Source organism: Nuphar pumila, chromosome 16, assembly GCF_984573655.1.
Source record: "Nuphar pumila chromosome 16, dmNupPumi1.hap1.1, whole genome shotgun sequence".
NCBI lineage: Eukaryota > Viridiplantae > Streptophyta > Magnoliopsida > Nymphaeales > Nymphaeaceae > Nuphar > Nuphar pumila.
In genome coordinates this window covers 82,141,414-82,163,192 of record NC_143264.1, presented here as the reverse complement: position 1 = coordinate 82,163,192, position 21,779 = coordinate 82,141,414, and the positions used below count along the sequence as shown (strand labels likewise).

At 37.8% G+C, this 21,779-nt stretch overlaps 1 protein-coding gene across 2 annotated transcripts; it reads right to left on the bottom strand.

Annotated features, from left to right (window-relative positions):
- Positions 1 to 7,073: 7,073 nt before the first annotated feature.
- LOC149813844 (vesicle-associated protein 1-2-like) lies at positions 7,074 to 21,288 on the bottom strand. 2 transcript variants are annotated; one of them, XM_089992055.1, is made up of 8 exons: positions 21,010 to 21,276; positions 20,789 to 20,859; positions 20,581 to 20,662; positions 20,334 to 20,449; positions 20,088 to 20,246; positions 19,929 to 19,970; positions 16,699 to 16,776; positions 7,074 to 7,520 (listed from the first exon to the last, which is right to left on the bottom strand). In XM_089992055.1, the coding sequence occupies exons 1-8, from the start codon at positions 21,059 to 21,061 to the stop codon at positions 7,410 to 7,412; spliced, it is 711 nt and encodes a 236-aa protein (XP_089848181.1). In that variant the 5' UTR covers positions 21,062 to 21,276; the 3' UTR covers positions 7,074 to 7,409. The 2 variants fall into 2 exon arrangements, with proteins under 2 accessions (XP_089848181.1, XP_089848182.1); XM_089992056.1 differs by lacking the exon at positions 16,699 to 16,776 and having other exon boundaries at positions 21,010 to 21,288.
- Between the last annotated feature and the right edge of the window lie 491 nt (positions 21,289 to 21,779).

Here is a 21,779-nt window from a genome sequence, read left to right as displayed (position 1 = left end):
GGGTCCAATTTTTAGACCCAATAAAAAATGGGTCCGATAAAAACCAATAAAGGTGTCGATTTCTAGCAAATGGTCTACGCTGAACAACTGTTGCAAATGCCATCTAGTATGCAGTTCGCACCTCTGGTAGTTCATATATTCTCACGTCCCCTCATTATGTTATTCAAAATGTGATATTTTTAAAACATCCTTTGTTTTGAAAATATCTTGCTTTTTTTTTACAATATTAATGTGATAGAAGCCATCTTTATGATATTTTTATATCATTTATAGCTTTAGTAGTTTTATGTAATTTTCATACTTTTATACATTTATAGTCTCTGATATTTTCCCCAAAATTTTTGCGAATCACCAGAATTTTGAAACTATTAGGAGATTGTCGCTAGCCAAGATTTTTTCCAAAATGAGGCTCATGACATTGGGATGGGGCCCTCAACCTTTCACATAGGACATCATCATGAAAACAAGTACTCAGAAAGATTGGGGCCATGCTTTAGCAGCGAGACAATCATTCTATTGAGATTGGGACCCACCTTATCCCATCTCACTTTGGCATAAGTTGCAAGAGACAGGCTTCTTTAAAGATTCAAACAAACACAAAACAAAACTAATTTATGGTGGTTTGACTTTTTCTCTCTAGTCTTAAAGAGGAGAGCTCTTTTTTATTAAAATAGCAAGAGGAGATTACATTTGGATAGATTTGATCCTTCCACAACCAAATGAGTTGGTTTTGTTGGATATAAGAAGAGATAAGAAAATAATTTGGGGACCACTCTTTTTATGGAATACTTTTTGAACTTTGATGATGTTAGGGATGGCAATGGACCGGGGGAAAGCGGGGCCCCGCCCCGCCTCGCCCCGTTTGGACCGGGGATGGAGGCGGGGATGAAGGTTAAAATTCATCCCCGTGCGAGGATGGACTGGCACGTTCCCCCGCCCCGCCCCGTCCCAACCCTGCCCCGCCCCATCCCCTTTATATTTCTCTTATTATTTACTAACCCTAACTCCCTAAGTTCATAAATCCTAACCCTGGAGTCGGGTTGTCGCCGACCACCATTGGCTGACACCGATCATCGTTGGCTGACACCATCTCTCCCTCCTTCCATCTCTGTCGCTGCCTCCCCAAGCCTCTCTCTCTCTCTCTCTCACGCGTGTGACGGAGGAGAGTTTTTCACAGCACCTCACTGTCTTCAATGCCTTGATCTTGGTTTGCTGTCATATTGCAGTCCCTTTTTCTTGCTGGAGGACTTGGATTTTTTGTCATATTGTTGTTATTCCATCTCTGGTATTCTCTCCCTCTCTCTCTCATGGTTTAATGGGTTCTCAAATTGGAGTACCATTTGGGTTGTTCTGATGCTAACAATAGTCATATTTGAAACCCAAATTTGGTCCTTTATGGTTGCCATTGAAGATGATTGATCTGTTTTCATTATTGATTTTCTGTTATGAATATAAATTTTATCGGCTTGGTTTTTTTCCATAAACTTGAATTGTAAGTGGACAATGCTTTTTGTTTGTCATCATTTTTGTGTATATATCAACAGTGTCTCTATTTTTCTATCAAATTTAGAGGAATGTGACTGTTTGGTTGCCCATTATGAGGATTTTCTATGATTCTACTATCATTAATCGCATGAAGTGGGTATTCTTGTGAATGGTGATGACTATATGATTTTCTTATAGGGGGTGGGGGCGGGGACGAGGACGGGGCGGGGGCGGGGTGGGGACAGGGCGGGGATTAGAATGTTGAGACGGGGCAGGGGTGGAGGTCCAAAGTCTCTCCCGTCATGGGGGTGGACCGGGGATGAAGGTTACATTTTAGAGACGGGGCGGGGGTGGAGACCTTGTCCTCCTTCTCGCCCTGGTCCACTGTCATCCCTAGATGATGTGGAATAGTCCCATATTAATGAATCATAAAATGGTGGTGGAGTTTATATCTTTCTTGGTGATTCAATCATTTGTTCCAAGAACAAGAAGGATGGTATGGTTACCACACATACTTACGTGTACCGGGTACGAGTACGGGTATGAATAGGGCCATATCCTTAATCTACGTTTAATATTTCTTTTTGTACCACATTAATTATTTTATTTGGATTAAATAAAAAAAAGAAAATAGATAACGGATCATTCCATTGATGGGTCACGTCACTTTGTAATAGGTAACATATCTCTTCCATGTTTTTAGTATCCGTTCAAGGATTATAAAACATGATTAGAGGGTTGTGGTTAATAAGACGCTAGTGACTCTCGAGACTTTTCAGTTTTCTCTCTCTCTGCTCTCTCTTGCTTTCCTGGGGGCATTTTTTGAAAAGGAGAGTTCTGCAGCAATCGTTCACAGAGGTTGTTTTCGAATGGGTGATCTACCATCGAAGTGCACCAATCCAGATCGTCAAGGCTATTGTATCCTGAGGGAGGGACGTTTGACCCTTTTTGCACCATATGTGAGGGAAAATCTTCTCTAAGAGAAGTATTTTTATACGTCTTAGCCTATTGCAGAATATTAACATGTTTTTCATTGTTGTTCTTATTCTGTTTTATGCATATGTTTGATGTGCTATCATCGTCTGGATTTTGGTTTAAAACGGAACTTGACATGTTTCAACTCTGTTACGGATTGAATCTATTGTTCAACATGAATATCATGTTGTATTGTAATCTGATTTGCATCATGATGATATTGTTTTTAGTTCTAACAGGTTTAACGTAGATAAGAGTTGAGATCTCTCATCTTGACATTTGGATCAACACTACCTTCCCTGGTGGACTAGGATTCTATTCCTTCAACAAAGTAAAGTGCAAGTGAAAGCCAACAAAGGAAAAGAAAAAGTGAAAAAAATAGAATAAATATTGATTGTCAATATAGCTCACCCTTATGCATCATATGGTCACTAGATTCTAGGATGGAACTTTGAAACCATGAACCTTCTTATCAACCCTATATTTCTTTGGTGTTGCACTTAGCTAATTGGTTCAGAAGGATGGGCCCAGTAACTTCAGTCAAGCCATAAGTTGACCCAAATGAAGTCAATCTATCAAAGAAGAGTAAGAAGCCTTAATAAAAACCATACCTTGACTTTGGTTTCTCTAGATGTTGTATCCAATATTGTTGAGTATAAGTGAATATATAGAATCAAGAGGTATGCTGATGGGTTCATTGCCTGTCACAGGTCTCTTATAGTGGCTAAAGATTATAACCAACAAGGTGGGATTAACTACTTTGAGACATATAGCCCAATTGTCTAACTCAATGTGGTTTGGATTGTGCCTTCAATTGCTATTAGTCATGGATAGGTCATTCAATTCTAGCCGCGGCTTCACCTAGATGTTGACTAATTGTAGCCGTCCAGATGCTTTAGCTGGACGGCTAGGGTTGACATAGGATGGAATCCATTCTATGTCAAATGATGAAATCCTTTTTTGAACAAAAAAATGACATTCTTACTTCTTACTTACTAGGTGCAGGGCATCTCTTTTGCTATACAGTCACAAATGTTGTTCTCGACCATTTTTCGGTGAAGGAATTTCTCGGGAGATTTCGATTTTTTTTTTAAGAAAAATATCGGTTTTAAAAAATTATTATAAAAATATATATCATAAAAATAATATGCAAAGCTTATTAATAAACATTTATTTATGTGGGTGATTATAAAATATTTCATTAATACAAACACCAAACGATACACAAAAGAAAAAGTTGGCAATCGGTTGAAGTAACCAAGTCTTCAAGTTGGCAATCTGCTGAAACATTGTATTTTCTCTGACTCTGCACTTGTGCAGTCATAGAGAATAGGGAGCATGCAGTGAACGTTCATGAATACATTAGGGCTGCATATTTAGTCATAGACAATAAAAAATGGGTCTGATGAAAACCAATTCGTCTCTACCTCACCCGATTCATACCTTTACCCATTAATCGATACGTGTGTTTATAATTTTAGTCATACTCAGATTCAGACACAGACCCAAACCAATTTGTGGCCTGAGTGTGAGTAAATTTTAGACTCGTTTTTTAAAAACGGGTCTAACAAAAACCATCCATCTTTACATTCGTTCCACAAAAATATTATAATTTAAAATGAGACATTTTATTAAAAACATGCATTTAAAAAAATATAAAGGTAACGATTACCTTTTGCTAACACTTGTAGTTGAGCCTTTAGCCAAGCATCTTGTTACCCATCCACCTAGTGTGAGAAAGAAATAACTGGGTTGAGCAGTTTCTTTAAGGCATGAAAATCAACAGCTTAAAATTTAATTTGATCAATATTTAACCTTCAAAAAATCACATTTAGTGTGTTGAGAAAACACAATACAAATGTCGATTTCTAGCAAATGGTCTATGCTGAAAAACTGTTGCAAATGCCATCTATTATGCAATTCGAAGCTCTGGTAGTTCATATATTCTCACGTCCCCTCATTATATTATTCACAATGGCCGATTTACTACCCAAAAAAATGTGATATTTTTTAAAATGTCCCATATTTTTTAAAATACCTTGTTTTATGACAGTATTAATGTGATAGAAGCCATCTTTTATGATATTTTTATATCATATAATGTATCTTTAATAGTTTTATGTAATTTTCATACTTTTATACATTTATAGTCGCTGATATTTTTTCTCAAAATTTTTGCTAATCACCAGAATTTTGAAAATATTACGAGATTGTCGCTAGCCAAGATTTTTTCCAAAATGAGACTCATGACATTGGGATGGGGCCCTCGACCTTTCACATAGGACAATCATCATGAAAACGAGTACTCAGAAAGATTGTGGCCATGCTTTAGCAGCGAGACAATCATTTTATTGAGATTGGGACCCACCTTATCCCATCTCACTTTGGCATAAGTTGCAAGAGATAGGAGTCCACGTTTGGATTTTGTCTTTTCGATGAAAACATATGATTTTCTTAAATTCTAAAATTTTCATATTTTTCAGTTATTGATTTTTGAATTGCCAAAAGATCTTGCACATAAGTTGGATTTTGGTGATTCAAATGCCAAACTTCACCAAGTGAATGATGTAGATGAGTAGATGACATTTGATCAAAACGACACACATCAATGAGATCTCGGTTAGGGGATGATGATAGGGATGACTCAGAACCGGCATGATGTTTGGTTATACAGTCTTTTCTTGGTCTTTTACTAATGATAATAGTAGGGCTGCAAATGGATCGGATGTGGTTGGATTTTCCATCCGAGTATGACACATTATTTTCAAATATAGATGCTTTAATTAAAATCCAATTGTGTATCCCGATCGGATTCAAATCTTTTCAATCGGATTATTTTCACATTTGGATAAGCATTTTTAAATGTTCCAACATTTATGAGGATAACTAGCTAGATAAGGCATTGTTACGAGAGAGAGAGAGAGAGAGAGAGAAAGAGAGTTATTAAAACAATAGTTTTAAAACTTAGTGACTCATCACTCGCTTGTTCTTGGATGACTCATCACTTGGCCACGTCAACTGGGTGACTCGACCAAGTCATCTTAACTTTATATTTTATATAAAATATGTAAATATATGTACACACTATGTATGTTTTATAATATGATTAACACCTGAAATTTTTTCATAATATGTTTGAGAAATAAAGATGACACTTATGGTTTTAATTCTTATTTGGAACTGAGTCGGATGTCGGATAATATCTGACCCAATTGACATCCCTAAATTCAACTACAATTTGATATTCTAATAATGAATCTCAAGTTGATTTGAATTCCAAATGTGCATTTGAATTTGGAATTTATTTGGATTCTAATTTGAATTGAATTTATAATTTAATTTGGATCTAATTTAGTGATTACGAGGGTGGGACACTCCCTATGTGAGCCGGTCTTGAATATTGGATCTCATTATGGGATGGATTCAATTTAGGTCAAACCAACCCAAGTAGAGTGGGACGTCCCCCTACTTGCCATACTCAGTAAAAAGACTTAATCAATTAATTAATGTGAATTTTTAATTAAATATATGATGTATGAAAACTAATTAACTAGGTTTACCAAAGTTAAAAAATTACATTTTGTATATACCTACCTAGAGAAGAACAAGGAAAGTTAGAAATCCCTCCGTCTTGACGTTTTTGGAAGAAACCAAGGTACATGGTTTCAATGCTGGGTGTGCATCCAAAAATATTTGGAGAGAGAAAGTTTAAAAAAGAAACCAATAAATAATTCCAGATCCAAGTTGGAGATTGCTATGGAACTCGTGAATTTTGAAACACAAGGCATGCAGGAGAGAGAAAGATTGATATCATCGGTTCCCAGATGTGATGCGGAGGAATTACCGCTCCTGGGAAGCAAAGGTTAGAGCGTAGCGTTTATGATGCCAAGCATATGGAAGAACAATCATACAGTTTCCCTAAATCTGACCACTATTTGCCGGCCTGACCCACAGAGGCGCGTTACAGCCTGACTGCTAGGCCCCAGCCAGCAAGGCACGTTGGGTCCTTGACATATTGGGTCAGGTGGGGCCCTATTTGTGACCGGAGGCTATTTGAATTCCCCCCAGACCCACCCCCTGTCAGGCTGCACAGACAGCTAAAAGCCTAGGAGCCAGCCAAACGCTGACCCTCCAACAAGCCCATTTAGGCGCCCTACCCGTTTTCTACCTTAAGAGCAAGACCTGCTTCCCCTTGCCAAAAAACATCATATCTTGGATGCCGTTTTAAATGGCCAAAATATCGTTGTATCTATGCTATTGTTTAGACAAAAATTACCGTGAAATCTGCATTTATATCGACACAGTTTCATCAAGATGTCAGCTATTTTACACAATCAGGGGCGTACGTCTTGCCCTATCAAGGAAGGTGAAAGTTTTGTTGTACCAAAACCAGCCAAAGATAAACAAATAAATGAATAAAACTACTAAATTTTTTAGCATGCAAATGCAAGCATGTGCACACGTACATAAGCACAAGCACAAGCACAAGCACACAAACGCAACCCAATTATTTCTTGTTTAACAGTTACAGAAGTTAACCACCTTAAGTTGAACAGTAATCGCTACCATCATGGACTACTTTGGATATGCAGATAATGCAAGAATGCCAAAGAGCAAGGGAAGCAAAAGCAACTAAGATGTTTGAGAAAAATATTTTCAGTTCTCTGATACAAAAAGTGCCCTTCAATCAACCGCAGAAGGAAATATTTGGATTTCCAGGATAAACTAGAGAATCTAGATAAGAAAATCTAAACAAGTTAAACAACAAAGTGGAAAAAAGAAAGAAAATTGACACAACAATCAATCAATACACAAAATAAAGGAATGCTCGATAGGGAAGACGTCCATCAAGCCCTGATAATTATGTTGTCCTTTCCCCTTTTCAAACAGAGCCAGCAATCCAGCTTGTGAAGGCTGCAAACAGCCACTAGCATGAACAGCCATATTCTTCATATCCTCCTCATGAGATAACCAATGAGGAGCCCCAGCAGACCGACGATCAACACATACAGGAACGGGAAGCCACCGCCAGTTCTATTGCTTTGCTTTCTCAAAAGCTCCTACAAACCAAATTAACCAGGTTATACAACCACTCCTTCAATGATGACAATGATTTTGGACAATGTCCTCACTATTATCCTTTTTTGTTATAGAACAACAATCCGCCAAACAAAGCACATAGAACAGTCACTCGTTAGTTCATCCAACAGTGGGATATCTTGCATCCACTTGATATGAATATGCAATATTTAGGACTATTACAGCAATGGAGGTGATGCCATTGCCAACCACAGATATTTAGATTTCTCATACTGAAAAATCAATCTTTTGAACAGTCCTCTGGTAGGCTTTTCCTTAAGGTGAAGGTAAGCATGAATCTAGGTTCACAATCACAACTTGGAGGAAAAATAAAAAGTAACCACAAAACGAGTACTGGGTATCACTCAAGTAACTTCCTTCACAAGTAGCAACAAGGCCAAGAATTTCTTCAGTTCTGAGAATACCATTCTGAAAAAGACTTAACGGTGCATTCACATCCTGCAGAAGTATCATAGAAAGCAGCAACAGTCCTCAACACCACCAGCCCACTCCCCCCCCCCCTTCACTCAAAACCATAACAAAAAAGAAAAAGACCACAATCTAATAAAAATAAGGAGGTGCTGGAGAGTTGGCACTTCTTGGGCATGGTTTCCACTGAAACCACCCTTTCCCCAGACAAAAACAAGCCCTAAAAGAATCACAATTTTTTGCTTTAAAACTGCATAATAGATAAAGTACCTTTATAGACCTGAATACCAGTTACTGGCCATGACACATGAAAAAATAAGAACATTAATGGATAAATTGGTTATGATAGGGTATTTTAGAAAAAGCACCAAGGTGTTCCACAGGCTTCCCAATCCAAACAACAATTTAACATGCTGACAGGAAACAAACGTTGAACAGACTAAGATTCTGCTGGGATCGTTACCACATAAACAACTCAAAATCACAAGGATGCAAATGATCACAAGGACTTGTTCCTTGTTTAGTTGCTTAGCAGGAAAAGAACTACTAGATTTTTGAATTCTCAGGGTTGTTTGTGCCAGATCATTTGGTTTATTTTTTCTTTATAAAAAGGAGAAACCACAGTTATGGTTTGGAGTCCCCTCATGGACCCAGAGGTGCCACGTTGACCATGTCCCTGTTTCAATATCTGCAGTAGTAAACCCCACAAGCACTGTCCTGCCCACTGAGGGTACTTTCTTGTTGGCTTCGATCCTGTGGCAAGGGATGCACACTCCAGATATCAAACTCACAATGTCAACTTCAACACCTTAAGCCGACCCACCTAACAAGGTGTATGGGGCACTTGTGGGTGTCACTTGGTTTACTTTGACAGTTTGTGTCATCAAGGTGCCTTGAACACAGGGAATCACATCCACGTAGAAAGATTGAAAAACTAAAGAGTACAGTTCGTAAATAATCTTTTAATATTTTGATAATTTTCTCATAGCCATATACTGACGCAAAGGAGAGGGTGCACTTTATAAGAGAGAGTTCACAAAGTGTCAACAGCCCTGACAGTCCCACAAAAGACCATAGATTGTCCTTGTTTTTAATGAAATCAAAGTTAATGAAGTTTGTGGTTGCTTTATATCAATATAATACAGTAGGGATTCTAATATATTACGTAGAGTCCTAGACACTGATACAAGTGTTTGTGTTGGACACGGATATGAAGTGTCAAACCTATCGAAAATTATAAACCATTTTGTAGTCAAAAGGAGAGGAAAAGAAGAAAATAAGTGTGGCAAGAGAGAAGGGAAATAAGTGAGACAACAGCTAAAAAGAAAAGATGTGTAGCCCATGGTTGCCAGTTGGGGAAGCGGAAACGGGAAGCGGGAAGTGAGGCACTTTCAAAATTTTAGGAAGCGTGGGACGACTTAGGAGCGAATAAGGAATCGTCTCGGAAGCGACCTAGGAAGCGAACCGGAAGCCAAAAAAGAGAAAAATAAATAAAAATAAAAATACAAAAAAAATTGAAAAAAGTAAGGGAAGCAAAGGGGGGAAAGCACACTTCCCAAAAAAGGGAAACATGTTTCCCATTAAGGAAAGCGCGCTTCCCATAAAAGGGAAACACGCTTCCCAAAAAAATGGCGCTTTGGAGAATCGCGCTTCCCCACTTACCTAGGCATTTCCGGTAACTCTGGTGTTGTAGCCTATTTTCAGCTAAAGACTGAGCAAACACATTATCCAAGAATATAAACCTTAATTTTCTAGTCAAAAGGATGAAGAGAAAAGTGTGGCAATAGAGAGAAGGAAAATAAGTAAGAGGAGTGACAAAGAGAAACAAGGTTGCTTATTTTAACTAGAGGATTGAGCAACCACCTTGACATAACATGAAATGATATATGAAACCAAGAAGAGGAAAGACAAAGAATAAAAGAGGAAGAAACTAAAATATTAAAAATTAGATTTTATGAAGTCCTTGAAGTTTAGATAGAGTACTGCCAGGTTCATATAAAAAATGAAACTCAAAAGGCTATTTAGTGTCAAAGATCATCATTGTTCACCATGAGGTCAATAATTGATAAAACAAAAGGTCATTTATAAAATATTGAACATTTTTTTTATTGTTGAAGTGTATATACACCACACACGAAGTGTCCAACACTTGACATACTGTGTCCAGATGTCTAATAGTATTGGACACTTTGAAATACAAAAATAGACGTCCAAACCATGTCAAAAAGTACTGGTGCTGGCCACAACTGAATACAATCACACTGGACCTCTATGAGAGTCCAGGTAACATACGGGCTTATATAACATTCTAAAAGAATGTAACTCAATATATTCTTTTTTCGAGGAATATAGGGCTTATAGCTTGCAATCAATTAGTTTTCAACTTTGTATTCTAAAACCCAACAGGTTTACCACCGCATATCCCCCAGCCTAATTGTTCAAATAACAAGTCAAACACCACCACTCTTATTTTTCAAGACTAAGACCTCCAACATTTTCACACATTCACCATCAATACCACCAACCATCACATTATTTGCACCGGTATCACTATCATTACTGTCATTTTTCATGAACACAACATTGTTGTCATGCACACCACCATCATCATGCTGCCATCTTTTTCACTGAGACACGGACATAAAGACATGCATGGACTCGATATGGATACAAGACAAGAATATGTTTTTTTTTTTCAAACTAGGATACAAGGACACAGGAATTTTTATTTTTCATTGTAAAAATACATTTTTATATTTTACGACATATAATATATTTATTATTGAAAACAATATTGAAATGTAAACATAATGTAAGACGTGTCAAGTGATGTGTTCACATATTGTCATGTCACCTAAATATATGAACCCATATAATGTGCCCTTGTGACATGGCTTCTCCATCATCATTGTCATGTGCATTTAAAATAACCACAACTCTCATAACTACCATCACCACCACCAACATTAGCATCACCACCATCATCATGGTTTTGTAAGAAATCACCTTAGAGGCACTTCATACAACAACAACAACAACAACAACTACGCCTTCATCCCAAAACAATTGGGGTCGGCGATATGAACCAACAAAGAAAATCATTATGGGTCTTCCACATGAATCCTTCTCCTCCATTCATTTCTATCCAATGCCATGTCCTCGGTGAGGTTCAAAGCATTCATATCCTTTCTTATCACCTTCATCCATGTCCTCCTAGGCCTACCCCGACCTCTTTTAACTAATATATTTTCCCATTTCTCCATCATTCTAATTGGAGCATCATTAGGCCTTCGTCGAATATGTCCAAACCACCGTAAACGATTCTCTCTCATCTTATTTTCAATAGGTGCAACGCCTAACTTCTTACGTATCTCCTCGTTCTGAATCTTATCTTTTATTGTATTTCCACACATCCATCTCAGCATACGCATCTCAGCTACACTCATTTTTTGAATATGATGTCTCTTGGCAGCCCAACATTCCGTACTATATAGTAAAGCGGGCCTAATAGTCGTCCTATAAAACTTTCCCTTCAACCGCAATGACATTCTACGATCACACAACACTCCAGTTGCACTCTTCCATTTCATCCACCCAACATTTATCTTATGATTTACATCATCAATTTCTCCATACTTTTGAATGATAGATCCCAAATATTTGAAAGAATCATCCACCGGTATTTCTTGCTCACCAAGCTTCACTACACTCCCATCACTACTTCGTTGCTTACTAAATCGATATTCCATGTATTTTGTCTTACTCTTACTCAACTTAAAACCTCTTGCTTCCAATGTCTGTCTCTATAATTCTAACTTAACATTAACCTTAGCTCTAGACTCATCAATCAAAACAATATCATCAACAAACAACATACACCACGACACATTTTCTTGAATTGATCTCGTAAGCTCATTCATCACTATAGCAAATAGGAAAGGGCTTAAAGAAGATCCTTGATGTAACCCAACCATTATAGGAAAATTGGTTGTCACCCCTCCACAAGTGCGGACATTGGTTACTACTCCTTCATACATATCTTTAATTATACTAATGTACTTGAGAGAAACACCTTTCTTCATCATTGTCCACCAGAGAACGTCCCTAGGTACTCTATCGTAAGCCTTCTCCAAATCAATAAAAACCATATGCAAATCTTTGTTCATCTCTCTATTTCTCTCAATAAGTTGTCTAAGAAGATGTATAGCTTCCATAGTTGATATTTCAGGCATAAAACCAAATTGATTCTCCGATATCATGACAATCTTCCTCAACCTAGACTCAATCACCCTCTCCCAAAGTTTCATAGTATGACTCATGAGTTTTATACCACGATAGTTTGTGCAATCTTGTATATCACCCTTATTCTTATATAGAGGCACCAAAGTACTCTTCCTCCACTCATTAGGCATCTTATTTGTCCGCCAAATCTTATTAAAAAGATTTGTCAATCATTCTAAATCTTTCTCTCCCAAGCATTTCCAAGCCTCGATAGGTATACCATCTGGGCCAACTGCCCTTCTTGATTTCATTTTCTTCAAAGCCTCTGCAATTTCTTTCTTTTGAATCTTGCGCATGAAGTCACGATTCGTCTCATGAAAAAGAATGAAAAAGTCTCCAAGATCCTGAGCATGACTTTTATTAAATAGCTTATCAAAATAATTTTTCCATCTCTCCTTAATCAACTCATCTTTGACTAAAACCCTTTGAGTTTCATATTTGATACATCTAACCATACACAAATCCCTCAATTTCCTATCTCTCATCTTTGCAAGCCTATAAATATCCTTCTCGTCCTCTTTGGTATCCAACTTGTCATAAACCTCCTTATATACCTTATCTCTCGCGTTCCGAACTATTTTTTTAGCTTCCTTCTTTGCTATCATATACTTCTCCAAATTCTCATTATCACGATTTTTACTTAGATTTCTATAACACTCTCTTTTAACCTTAATAGCTAATTTGACATCCTCGTTTCACCACGATGTATCCTTACCTAGCGGTGCACCGCCTTTAGACTCACCCAATACCTCCTTAGCCACCTTTCTCATGCCACCCGCTATCTTATTCCACATAGATTCTGAGAGGCACTTCATGAAAAAAAAAAGTTTGCACCTCAAAGACAAGGCAAAGGCACCTTTTGTCATTTTCTCAGGGCATAACAGTGACTATGTTATCAGTCAAAAGACTCAAAACCTATGTCATACAGGTACGTGTACGAATAAGGAGGGTATGGCATGGAAAATTCTAAGTGTCGAGAGTAAGGATATAAATGTAAATATATATATTTATTTATTTACTTATATTTTATGTATTAAGAGTAGACATTAGGCCAAGAACCTGACCCATTGTGGGTCGGTTTGGGAATCAAACTTTGCCCTGAGACCAATTGGTCTCAACTCTTAAGTCGAGCCCAAACCATCAGTTGTAAAGTCAGGCTCAATCGAGCCCTACTGACAATTGACCCATGTAAAAAATAAAAAATAAAAATTTATATACTAAACCGCAAACCCCAATTGACCTTAGCAAAACACTTCTCAAATCCCAAGCCCTCTCTCGCTGGGTCAGCGCCGGACCATCACCACAACTGCCATCTCTCTCTCTAGGTCCAACCCAGGCTGTACCCATGTCGACAACAGGCATTCAATTCAAAGGTTTAAAAGTGTGAGGCAATAATGAGACATTTTTGAAAAATATGAATGATGTGCAAGGTCGGGGTAGGCCTAGGAAGACATGGATGGAGGTGATAGGAAAGGATATGAATGCTTTGAACCTCACCGAGGACATGGCATTAGATAGAAATGAATGGAGGAGAAGGATTCATGTGGAAGACCCAAAATGATTTTCTTTGTTGGTTCATATCGCCGACCCCAATTGTTTTGGGATGAAGGCGTAGTTGTTGTTGTTGTTGTTGTTGTATGAATTATGTGCAAGCCTTAAGGTATAATGGGGGGTAAGATAATCTGTTTTGAGGAATAAAAGTTTTAAAAATTAACAAAAAGCAACACCCTAATCTGTTTGCACCCATATGAAGTAGAAAGTAAATCAGTTAATTCATTCTGGATGTAGGCATTATTAAATACAATCTAATTGGGTTCAGATTCAGATGAAAAATGCTAATACTGAATCTGAATCTAGTTAGCTATTTAAGCTAATCAATATGAATTTGGTTTGAATGCAGGCACTACTAAATTTGACCAAGTGGGATATCGAGAAGCTGTTTGGATTCTTTTGAGTTCATTTTAGAAAAGATGTAAGACTCTAAACTTGATCAAAATCCCATCATTTATTGAATTACTCTTACCCAATCCAATTAAGATGGTATGATATCCAAATCCAAACTGCTCACATCCTTATACACAGAGATAGGTCATCAGACCTACGTTAACTAGGTTAAAGTCCTTCTGAATAAAGGCCCACGCCTCTCATAGAGGCATAAACCTCATATAGAGGTTTAGGCCTCTTGGGAAAAGAGATGTGGGCTTCTTTATCTAAGAAATAGGCCTAGATCTTGAGGCTAGTGTTACCTAGAGGAGTTAAAGGTGTACACCTCTAGCGCCTTCAGAAATTCCCTCTAAAACCATGATTCTACCAGCCTTTTTCAAGTGCTGCTACAAGCATTAAAATGTAGGTTCTCATTGTTACCAAAAGAGAGGACAACTTCCTTCTAAGTGCCATCACACCACATGTATTGCATCGTCTTTTGCTTGAACCCAAGGTGTCAACTCAATAAGAAAAACAACATAAGAGACAGGAAGATAGAATTCCACATTGTGCAACTCACACACATAGTGAAAATTGTACACTCTAACATTGGCTTAGTCCTAATGGAGGTCATCCTACCCCTTCATGGGACCTATATCATGACGCATCCCACAGTTCAAGATTGTTCTCCCTCAAAATGCCTTGCCCCCATAGTCGATCTTGGGCTCACGTGGTGAAAGGTGTTTTGATCACTGGTAAGCAAACGATCACATGAGGGTGTGAATATGTCACACCTATTTATCTTGACTCTGTGCAATGAAAGGATACTATCTCCTTTTTAGTGGCACCACTCATGGCCAGGTTCTAAGGTGGGATCACAAACAAGCGTAAGCAATACAAGTTTGTCTTCGACAAGCTCCGTTCATTGTGGTCGTCTGTTCCAAACCTATGCTTCTTGACTCTCAAGAAGGGTTTGTTCCTCATTCGAGTCACAAACAAGGACAACATGAGGAGTAGTGGTTATCACATGGCTGGTCAAACTCTCTTGGTGGATCAAAGTGTGCAGATTTTCCCATCAGGACACCTTAATCCCCCAGCTACTCTTATCCAAAAAAAAGTGATTCCTTTCAATAATTGATGTAATGCCCCAGTGTATGGGGGCACATTCCTATTCATTAATCCCATCAGTATGAGAAATTCAAAGGGAATTTAGTTGTGTGGATGAGGTCCATTGGTGCATCATTCACACAATTACTTCAAAGGATGCAGTTGAAAACTATTCAATTGATTCTTAAAAAATAAAATGATTCTCCATCCTAGTTATGAATTTTAATAAGTCTCCTGACAGAAGTTTGCAGACACCTGCAAAGTTATGAAAGTTTTCTCCCTAGAATATCCTTAACAATTTCTCTCAAGTCTTAATTACATAATATGATCCTGACACTGGACAACTGGCAGCATCACAGGCAGAACTTGACTTTGGTTTTCAAATTCTGGATAACCTATGTCACCTGGGTACAGGTGCAGGTACAGGTACGGAGGGTACGACATGGCAATTCCAAAAAATGTGGGTACAGGGATACGGCTATATATATATATCACATGAATACAAAATAAACTGAATATAATCTAAATATATATGCTGTCCCTAAAATATATATTATATACTGAAAATATGAAGTTATAAACTGAAAATATAATTATAAATTATAAATTGAATACAAACTTGTATGTACAGAGGGTAAAATGGCGTGTTCGGGTGTCGATGCATGTTGACATGGGGATACACGTGTCGACATGGGTATGGAGGAAAAAATGGAACGTCAGGGTACCATAGTGGATAACTGGATAGCAAGTCTATGAAACTAGCAACTTTAAAAAACCCAAGTGTTTCAACTATAGGCATTAACCAATGCAACATAAACTATGAATCTAGAACAAAGATCTTTGGAGTAAAGCCCTATATATCCAAATGCACAATTCCGAGAGGGTATAAATCTATGTTAATATGAGAAGTGCAAAAAAAATTTAAAGACTTATACAAACAACCTGAGATTAATGGACTGTTACTGTGTTACATAGCTTATAAGAGGTTACACGGTAGCAACTGAGAAACCCTTTTATAGAGATCCACCCAAAAGCAGTGGCAGATCCAACAGGGGTGCAATTGCCAAAATATGTGACTCGGCACAGCTTTTGCATCCAAAGATTTGGTTCTTGAAGGTACTTTCCCCTAAAACTATAGGTTTTTAGAGACTTATTCTCATATAGAAACTGAACAGTTACTGCTGTCAAGTGTATGGCATTCAGAAATTGGCCAATTTCATTGTCTGATTATTTCTATAGTACAAGAGCAACTGTAAAATATGGTTCAACAATAAAGGCTAAGAAAAAATAACTGGATCAATCTACCACAAGATTAGCATATACATACATACGCACACAAGGGGGGGGGGGGGGGGGGGGGGGTGCAGAGAAGAAGAAATGCAAAGGGGGAGAAAGGGAAGGATAAAAATAAAGACTTACTAGCTCTTGTTGTAGTTTATTATTTAGTTGAAAAACAGAATTTTTCTCTTCAGTTAGCCTTGACACTGCAGCCCGTGCCTGAAGAAGATTAATCAGTTAATTAGATAATAAATTTACATGAACCATGAACTTATTGAGAATTCAGGAGGTACTAAAACTTGAATTAAATAGTGCATAAGTACTCCTTGGTTATTAATCAGGGAAAAAAAAAAGAAAACAGAGCAAGCTGGATAAAACATAATCAAGATTGACAAAACCTAGGAGTACTTTAAGATCTGTACTAAGAACAGCCATCTAATGCTTTGAAGAACTCCCCTTTTTCGCGTGAAAAAAAGGTTAGGAAACTCACATACATCAAGATAAGTACGTTTTTTCATTATCAGATTATAAGCAAATAGACTTATTAGGCAAGAGTACAGCAGAACAAGTAGCTAGCACATAAGTAAAGGATTTCACATAAACGAATATTGAAATACAAGTGAAGCAGGAAGCAAGATGTACATCCATAGAAGGATCATGCAAGTAGAGGTTTGAGTAATAAAATGTTTGTTCTAGTAAGCAAAATGGGTTTTCTGTTATACCTATGAAAGTAATTCTAGTAAAATTTTTGCATCAGACTTGATTTAAGCTGCCATATAAAAAATAATACGTATTCCATAGCTCTATAGGAGAAGACCCATATCTGATAACCACGCAAAAGGCATGGAGCTATCAGACCTAAAGAACACACTAAGTTAAAACAAGGTGCAAAATTCAGGGAAAATCAGTAATGAATTATGATAATCACAACAGCATATTCAAATTTTGACCTACTCAGTTGCTTCTAGAAGGACCATCAATTACAAGGTACATGAGAAAAGTTTCTCTGCATTTTTAAGCTCCTAATATTCTTTTAGAAATCAATAACTTTTGTAACTTTCAAAACAGTTAAAAAATGTTCAAATTTATTTCTTGTGTATGCCAGGTCTTCCAGATCATAACTGTCTCGTACCTGAAAGTGGTGTGCTTGCTTGGACATACTAAATCAACTAACAATATGGTCAACCAACTTAAGAATAATATGTAGTGTTACATTTCTACTTCCATTTCCTCGAAAAATTATCATTCATACTTGCTTGGAAATGCTAAAAATATGGTTAACCAACTTGTGAATAATATCTAGCGTTTCTTGCCATTTCTTGGAAAAAATTTATCAAGTTGTTAATTAATTTCTTTGTAATCCACCTCCACCTTCCACTGCTTAATATCCTTAGGAATATCTCAGCAAGCTAATGCCTAGGCATAAACGTATAAGTATTGTACAGACACGTGCACACACACAGACATGCATGCATGTGCATGCACACACGCATCCACACATACACACACATCAGTCTTTTAATGAGCCTGAGCATAAGCTCAAGCTTCCTAGTTGCTTCTTCTAAATGGATGTCAACATTAGCCTAAGCTTCTTGTGAGAAGCTCACTTGTTGCCCACTCCTAAATATGACATCAGACGATACATGACTTCTCTCACATTCCAAAGACTTTCTCAAGTCCCAACCAACTTAGACAATGACTAATCTCAAACTGAATGACGTAGGAGGCCAGATTACAGCACAGGAGGCATGCACATGTACAGATCAATAAAATCAAGAAAATACAACAGCACATGCTTAATTCAGTCACATAAAATCCAAAGTCAAGACCAAGTCAATCGAAGTATCGACTCCACCAAGTTCTTGGCAGTGTCCTACCAGAATCTCATTGCAAGGCAATTATGACTTTCTTCCGTACCAACCAAAAGTTTAAAAAAATGAAAATTTTGTTCCACCAAAGACAGAAAAATAAAGAAGAAAAAAGAGGCTAGGTTGTATGCACTACAAAGGGAGACAAAAAGGTTCCCACATAAATTTGTAGGTTTAATTGAAATATGCTGCATGAGGTTGCTAAATCTAATCTCCACACGTCGGAGAATATTCTTCTTTTATATAGTTCATTGTCATGTAAAATCATACTAAAACCATTTCAGTTGACAAGCCCAATGCAGAGAAATCATTTAAAAATACTTCATTTTTCATGCTCTGTAACAATTCAAGTTTGTTTGTAAACATTTAGACATGTGATAAATATGTAATGTGAGACAAATGCAAAGTCAATCCAACAAGAGATAAAAGTGTTAGAAGCAATGTTGTAATTAGCCTATTGAAACCCTTATCACATGAGCCTAGGATACAGGTGTATTGTACCATATTGTATCGTATCATAAGATATGGGAAAAAACTTGAATTAAATATAACAAAAATCTGAAAATTACAAAAAAAAAAAAACAGAGAAAATTCTCCAAAAAGCATAAAAAATTTATAGAATGCAATAGAAAAAAAAGAACATGAATGTATGCATTATGAGTAATTAAACATAAACATGCACTAATAAAACATTTGATACGATACCGATAACACTCCTAACAAACATTTAACAAAAGTCACAACTCACAAGTATGAATGTTTGATATCAAAGTTATATATAAAATAACAAAACAAAAGAAGAAGCATCCTAATCTATCAATCATAACAAAAATGATATTCAAATGATATGGTACGATACACCCAATGTATCATAACACTGGTTAGAAGTTGGGACTTAGATGCTATCACGCAACCTTTACAACAAAATGAGAGCTTTCTTGGGTCTTTCACGTGTTTGTATTATGATGTAAGGTTGTAATAGTTACCTATTTAGAGCTGTGCATGCACATGCACTTAAAGAATTATAGATACACAAACAATAATAATCTATGCATCACGGACTCTTCTACCAGGGTACCACACCAGCAGTGCACCTGCATGAAAATTATAGATACACAAACAATAATAATCTATGTAACACGGACTCTTCTAACAGGGCACCACACCCTTGTCGCACCCGCACCCATGCGGGTGGCGACACCTGGACACGACTTCCTTGTGTCAAGTGAAGTCAACCACACTGAGGTCCATTTCTGTCCAAAAGTAGATTCAGTTAACCATAACCAAGTCCAGTTTTATTTATATTATATATATAAATACATAAATGCACACACATACACATAGTGTTAACTTAAAGCTGTTAAAAATTCTCTATATACATACCCTCCCCGCACCCAAGTTCTTTTAAAGTGCCTCATGGCAGCAACAGCACCTATGTGACATAGATAATAATAAAACCACAGGTTCACGTAATCTAGTTCAGAAATTTTCACAACTAAATACCTCCGAGGCCCTTTCCTTGGAATCAGCATCTTCGCGCAATACCTAAATAATTGAGATTAAAAATCGATTCACTTAAGTATATTCAACCGTTAAAAAAAAGAGATGTAAATTTAAACAGTTGTTAGATAGGGAACCAGTGACTGATTCCAAAGCGCATACACCATCGAATCCTGCAGCATTCCCAACTTCCGACAAAGATGCCCTCGGTGAGGAACCCTCTTCCGATCCTTCAGCAACCGGTGACGGTGGCCGGGGTGGAGACACATACACGACTCTCAATTTACACTCCTCAACATGGTTACCAGCTTCCTTGTTGAACTGCACACACCCAACTCACGGATTCAATAATCAAAACATCGACAAGCAACCAACCACAGAAATCACTACAACAAGAGACCGATTTACCATTTCCGAAGTAATATCCTTCTGAGTAGCTCCAGTAGTAGCGGCGACGCTCTGGATCAAGAATTTATCCTTGCATTGCATATCCGGAGGAGCCTCACGTTGGGCTTGCATTGTTACTAACGCAAACCAGCATTAAATTACAACCATCAAAGAACAATCCCAAAGAATCCACCAAACCCAAATCGTCATCGGAAAAAGGAAAAAACTACAAGAACGAAGCCGCCGACGGCGACGATAACGATCGTACCTATGACATCGCAAGTGGTCCGCGGCAAGATGATTCCGGTGTTCGGCCGAACGCAATACTTCTTCGGATTCGTCGTCTTGACCTGATAAAAACCAACAGGAATCCAAAAGGAAACATTCGATTTTTTACATCATCCTAAAATCGTCACGGTCTACGAAAGAGAAACCACCCCAAAACACGAAAAAACGAAGAGGAAGCATAGGAGCACCTTGAAGGCCACATACTGATCCGTCTGATTCGTCAATTGGAGAGAACACGAGATCTGTTTCTTCAATTCAACTTCACGCCCCCAAACCAAACCAACAAAAAAAAATCAGGCAAGAATTCCACCGGGAACGGCAAAAACCCTAAGAAAAAGAAACCAAACGGAGGAAAACCGAAACGCCGACGAATCCAAACAGAGAACTACTCCGAAAAGGAGGTGTTTACATGGGAATGTGAGCTCGTTGGGTTGGATGCTAACTAGATCGCCGGAACCCATCTTCCCTCCGTCGCTTCCTCCTCGCTTCCCTCTTCCCCCCACCGAAGAAGGAAAAAAACAGAAGAAGAAACCCTAGATCGACGCGTTTGGGAATTCCCGGAAACCAAAAGTGAAGGGAGCTCAGATTCCGAGAATTTGATTCGCCGGACGCATTGGGTCGGAAGGATCTGGAACGGCTCGCTGAGAGCGGTTTTCTCCTTCCCCCCACTTTTTTTTTTCTTTTTTTAAATGGAATTAAAATAATTAAATGAAGAAAATAAAGACGAGAAAAGGAAACTCGGTTGCGTTTGATCGAAGGGACGAAAATGATCCAGAGTCTATGTCTTCTGTCCAATCACATGACAGCATTTTTAGTGGGGCCCGGGATTCAGTTGGTGTGGGGTCCACGTCTGCGGCGAGGACATAGGCGATGAATAAGACCATCATTTGCAGACAAATGAATGAATTAAATCGGCCTTTTCTTTATGAAACTCTAATTATGAGTGAGAATGATGTCTGGTAACAGATAACTCAAGCTTCTTTATCATTTCCTACCACGTATGAGGTTAGAAATTTCTTTCTTGTTTTTTTCTCTATTTAAGCTGGCATCCTCACCTTACCTGATATGAAATGTCCACAATTCAAAACTCGCAGCGGCATCCCATGCCACAAGGTTGAAGCTAAGTCTACTCTTCAGTGGGCAAGATGGAACCTCATGAGTAGGGGTGGCAAAATCTCA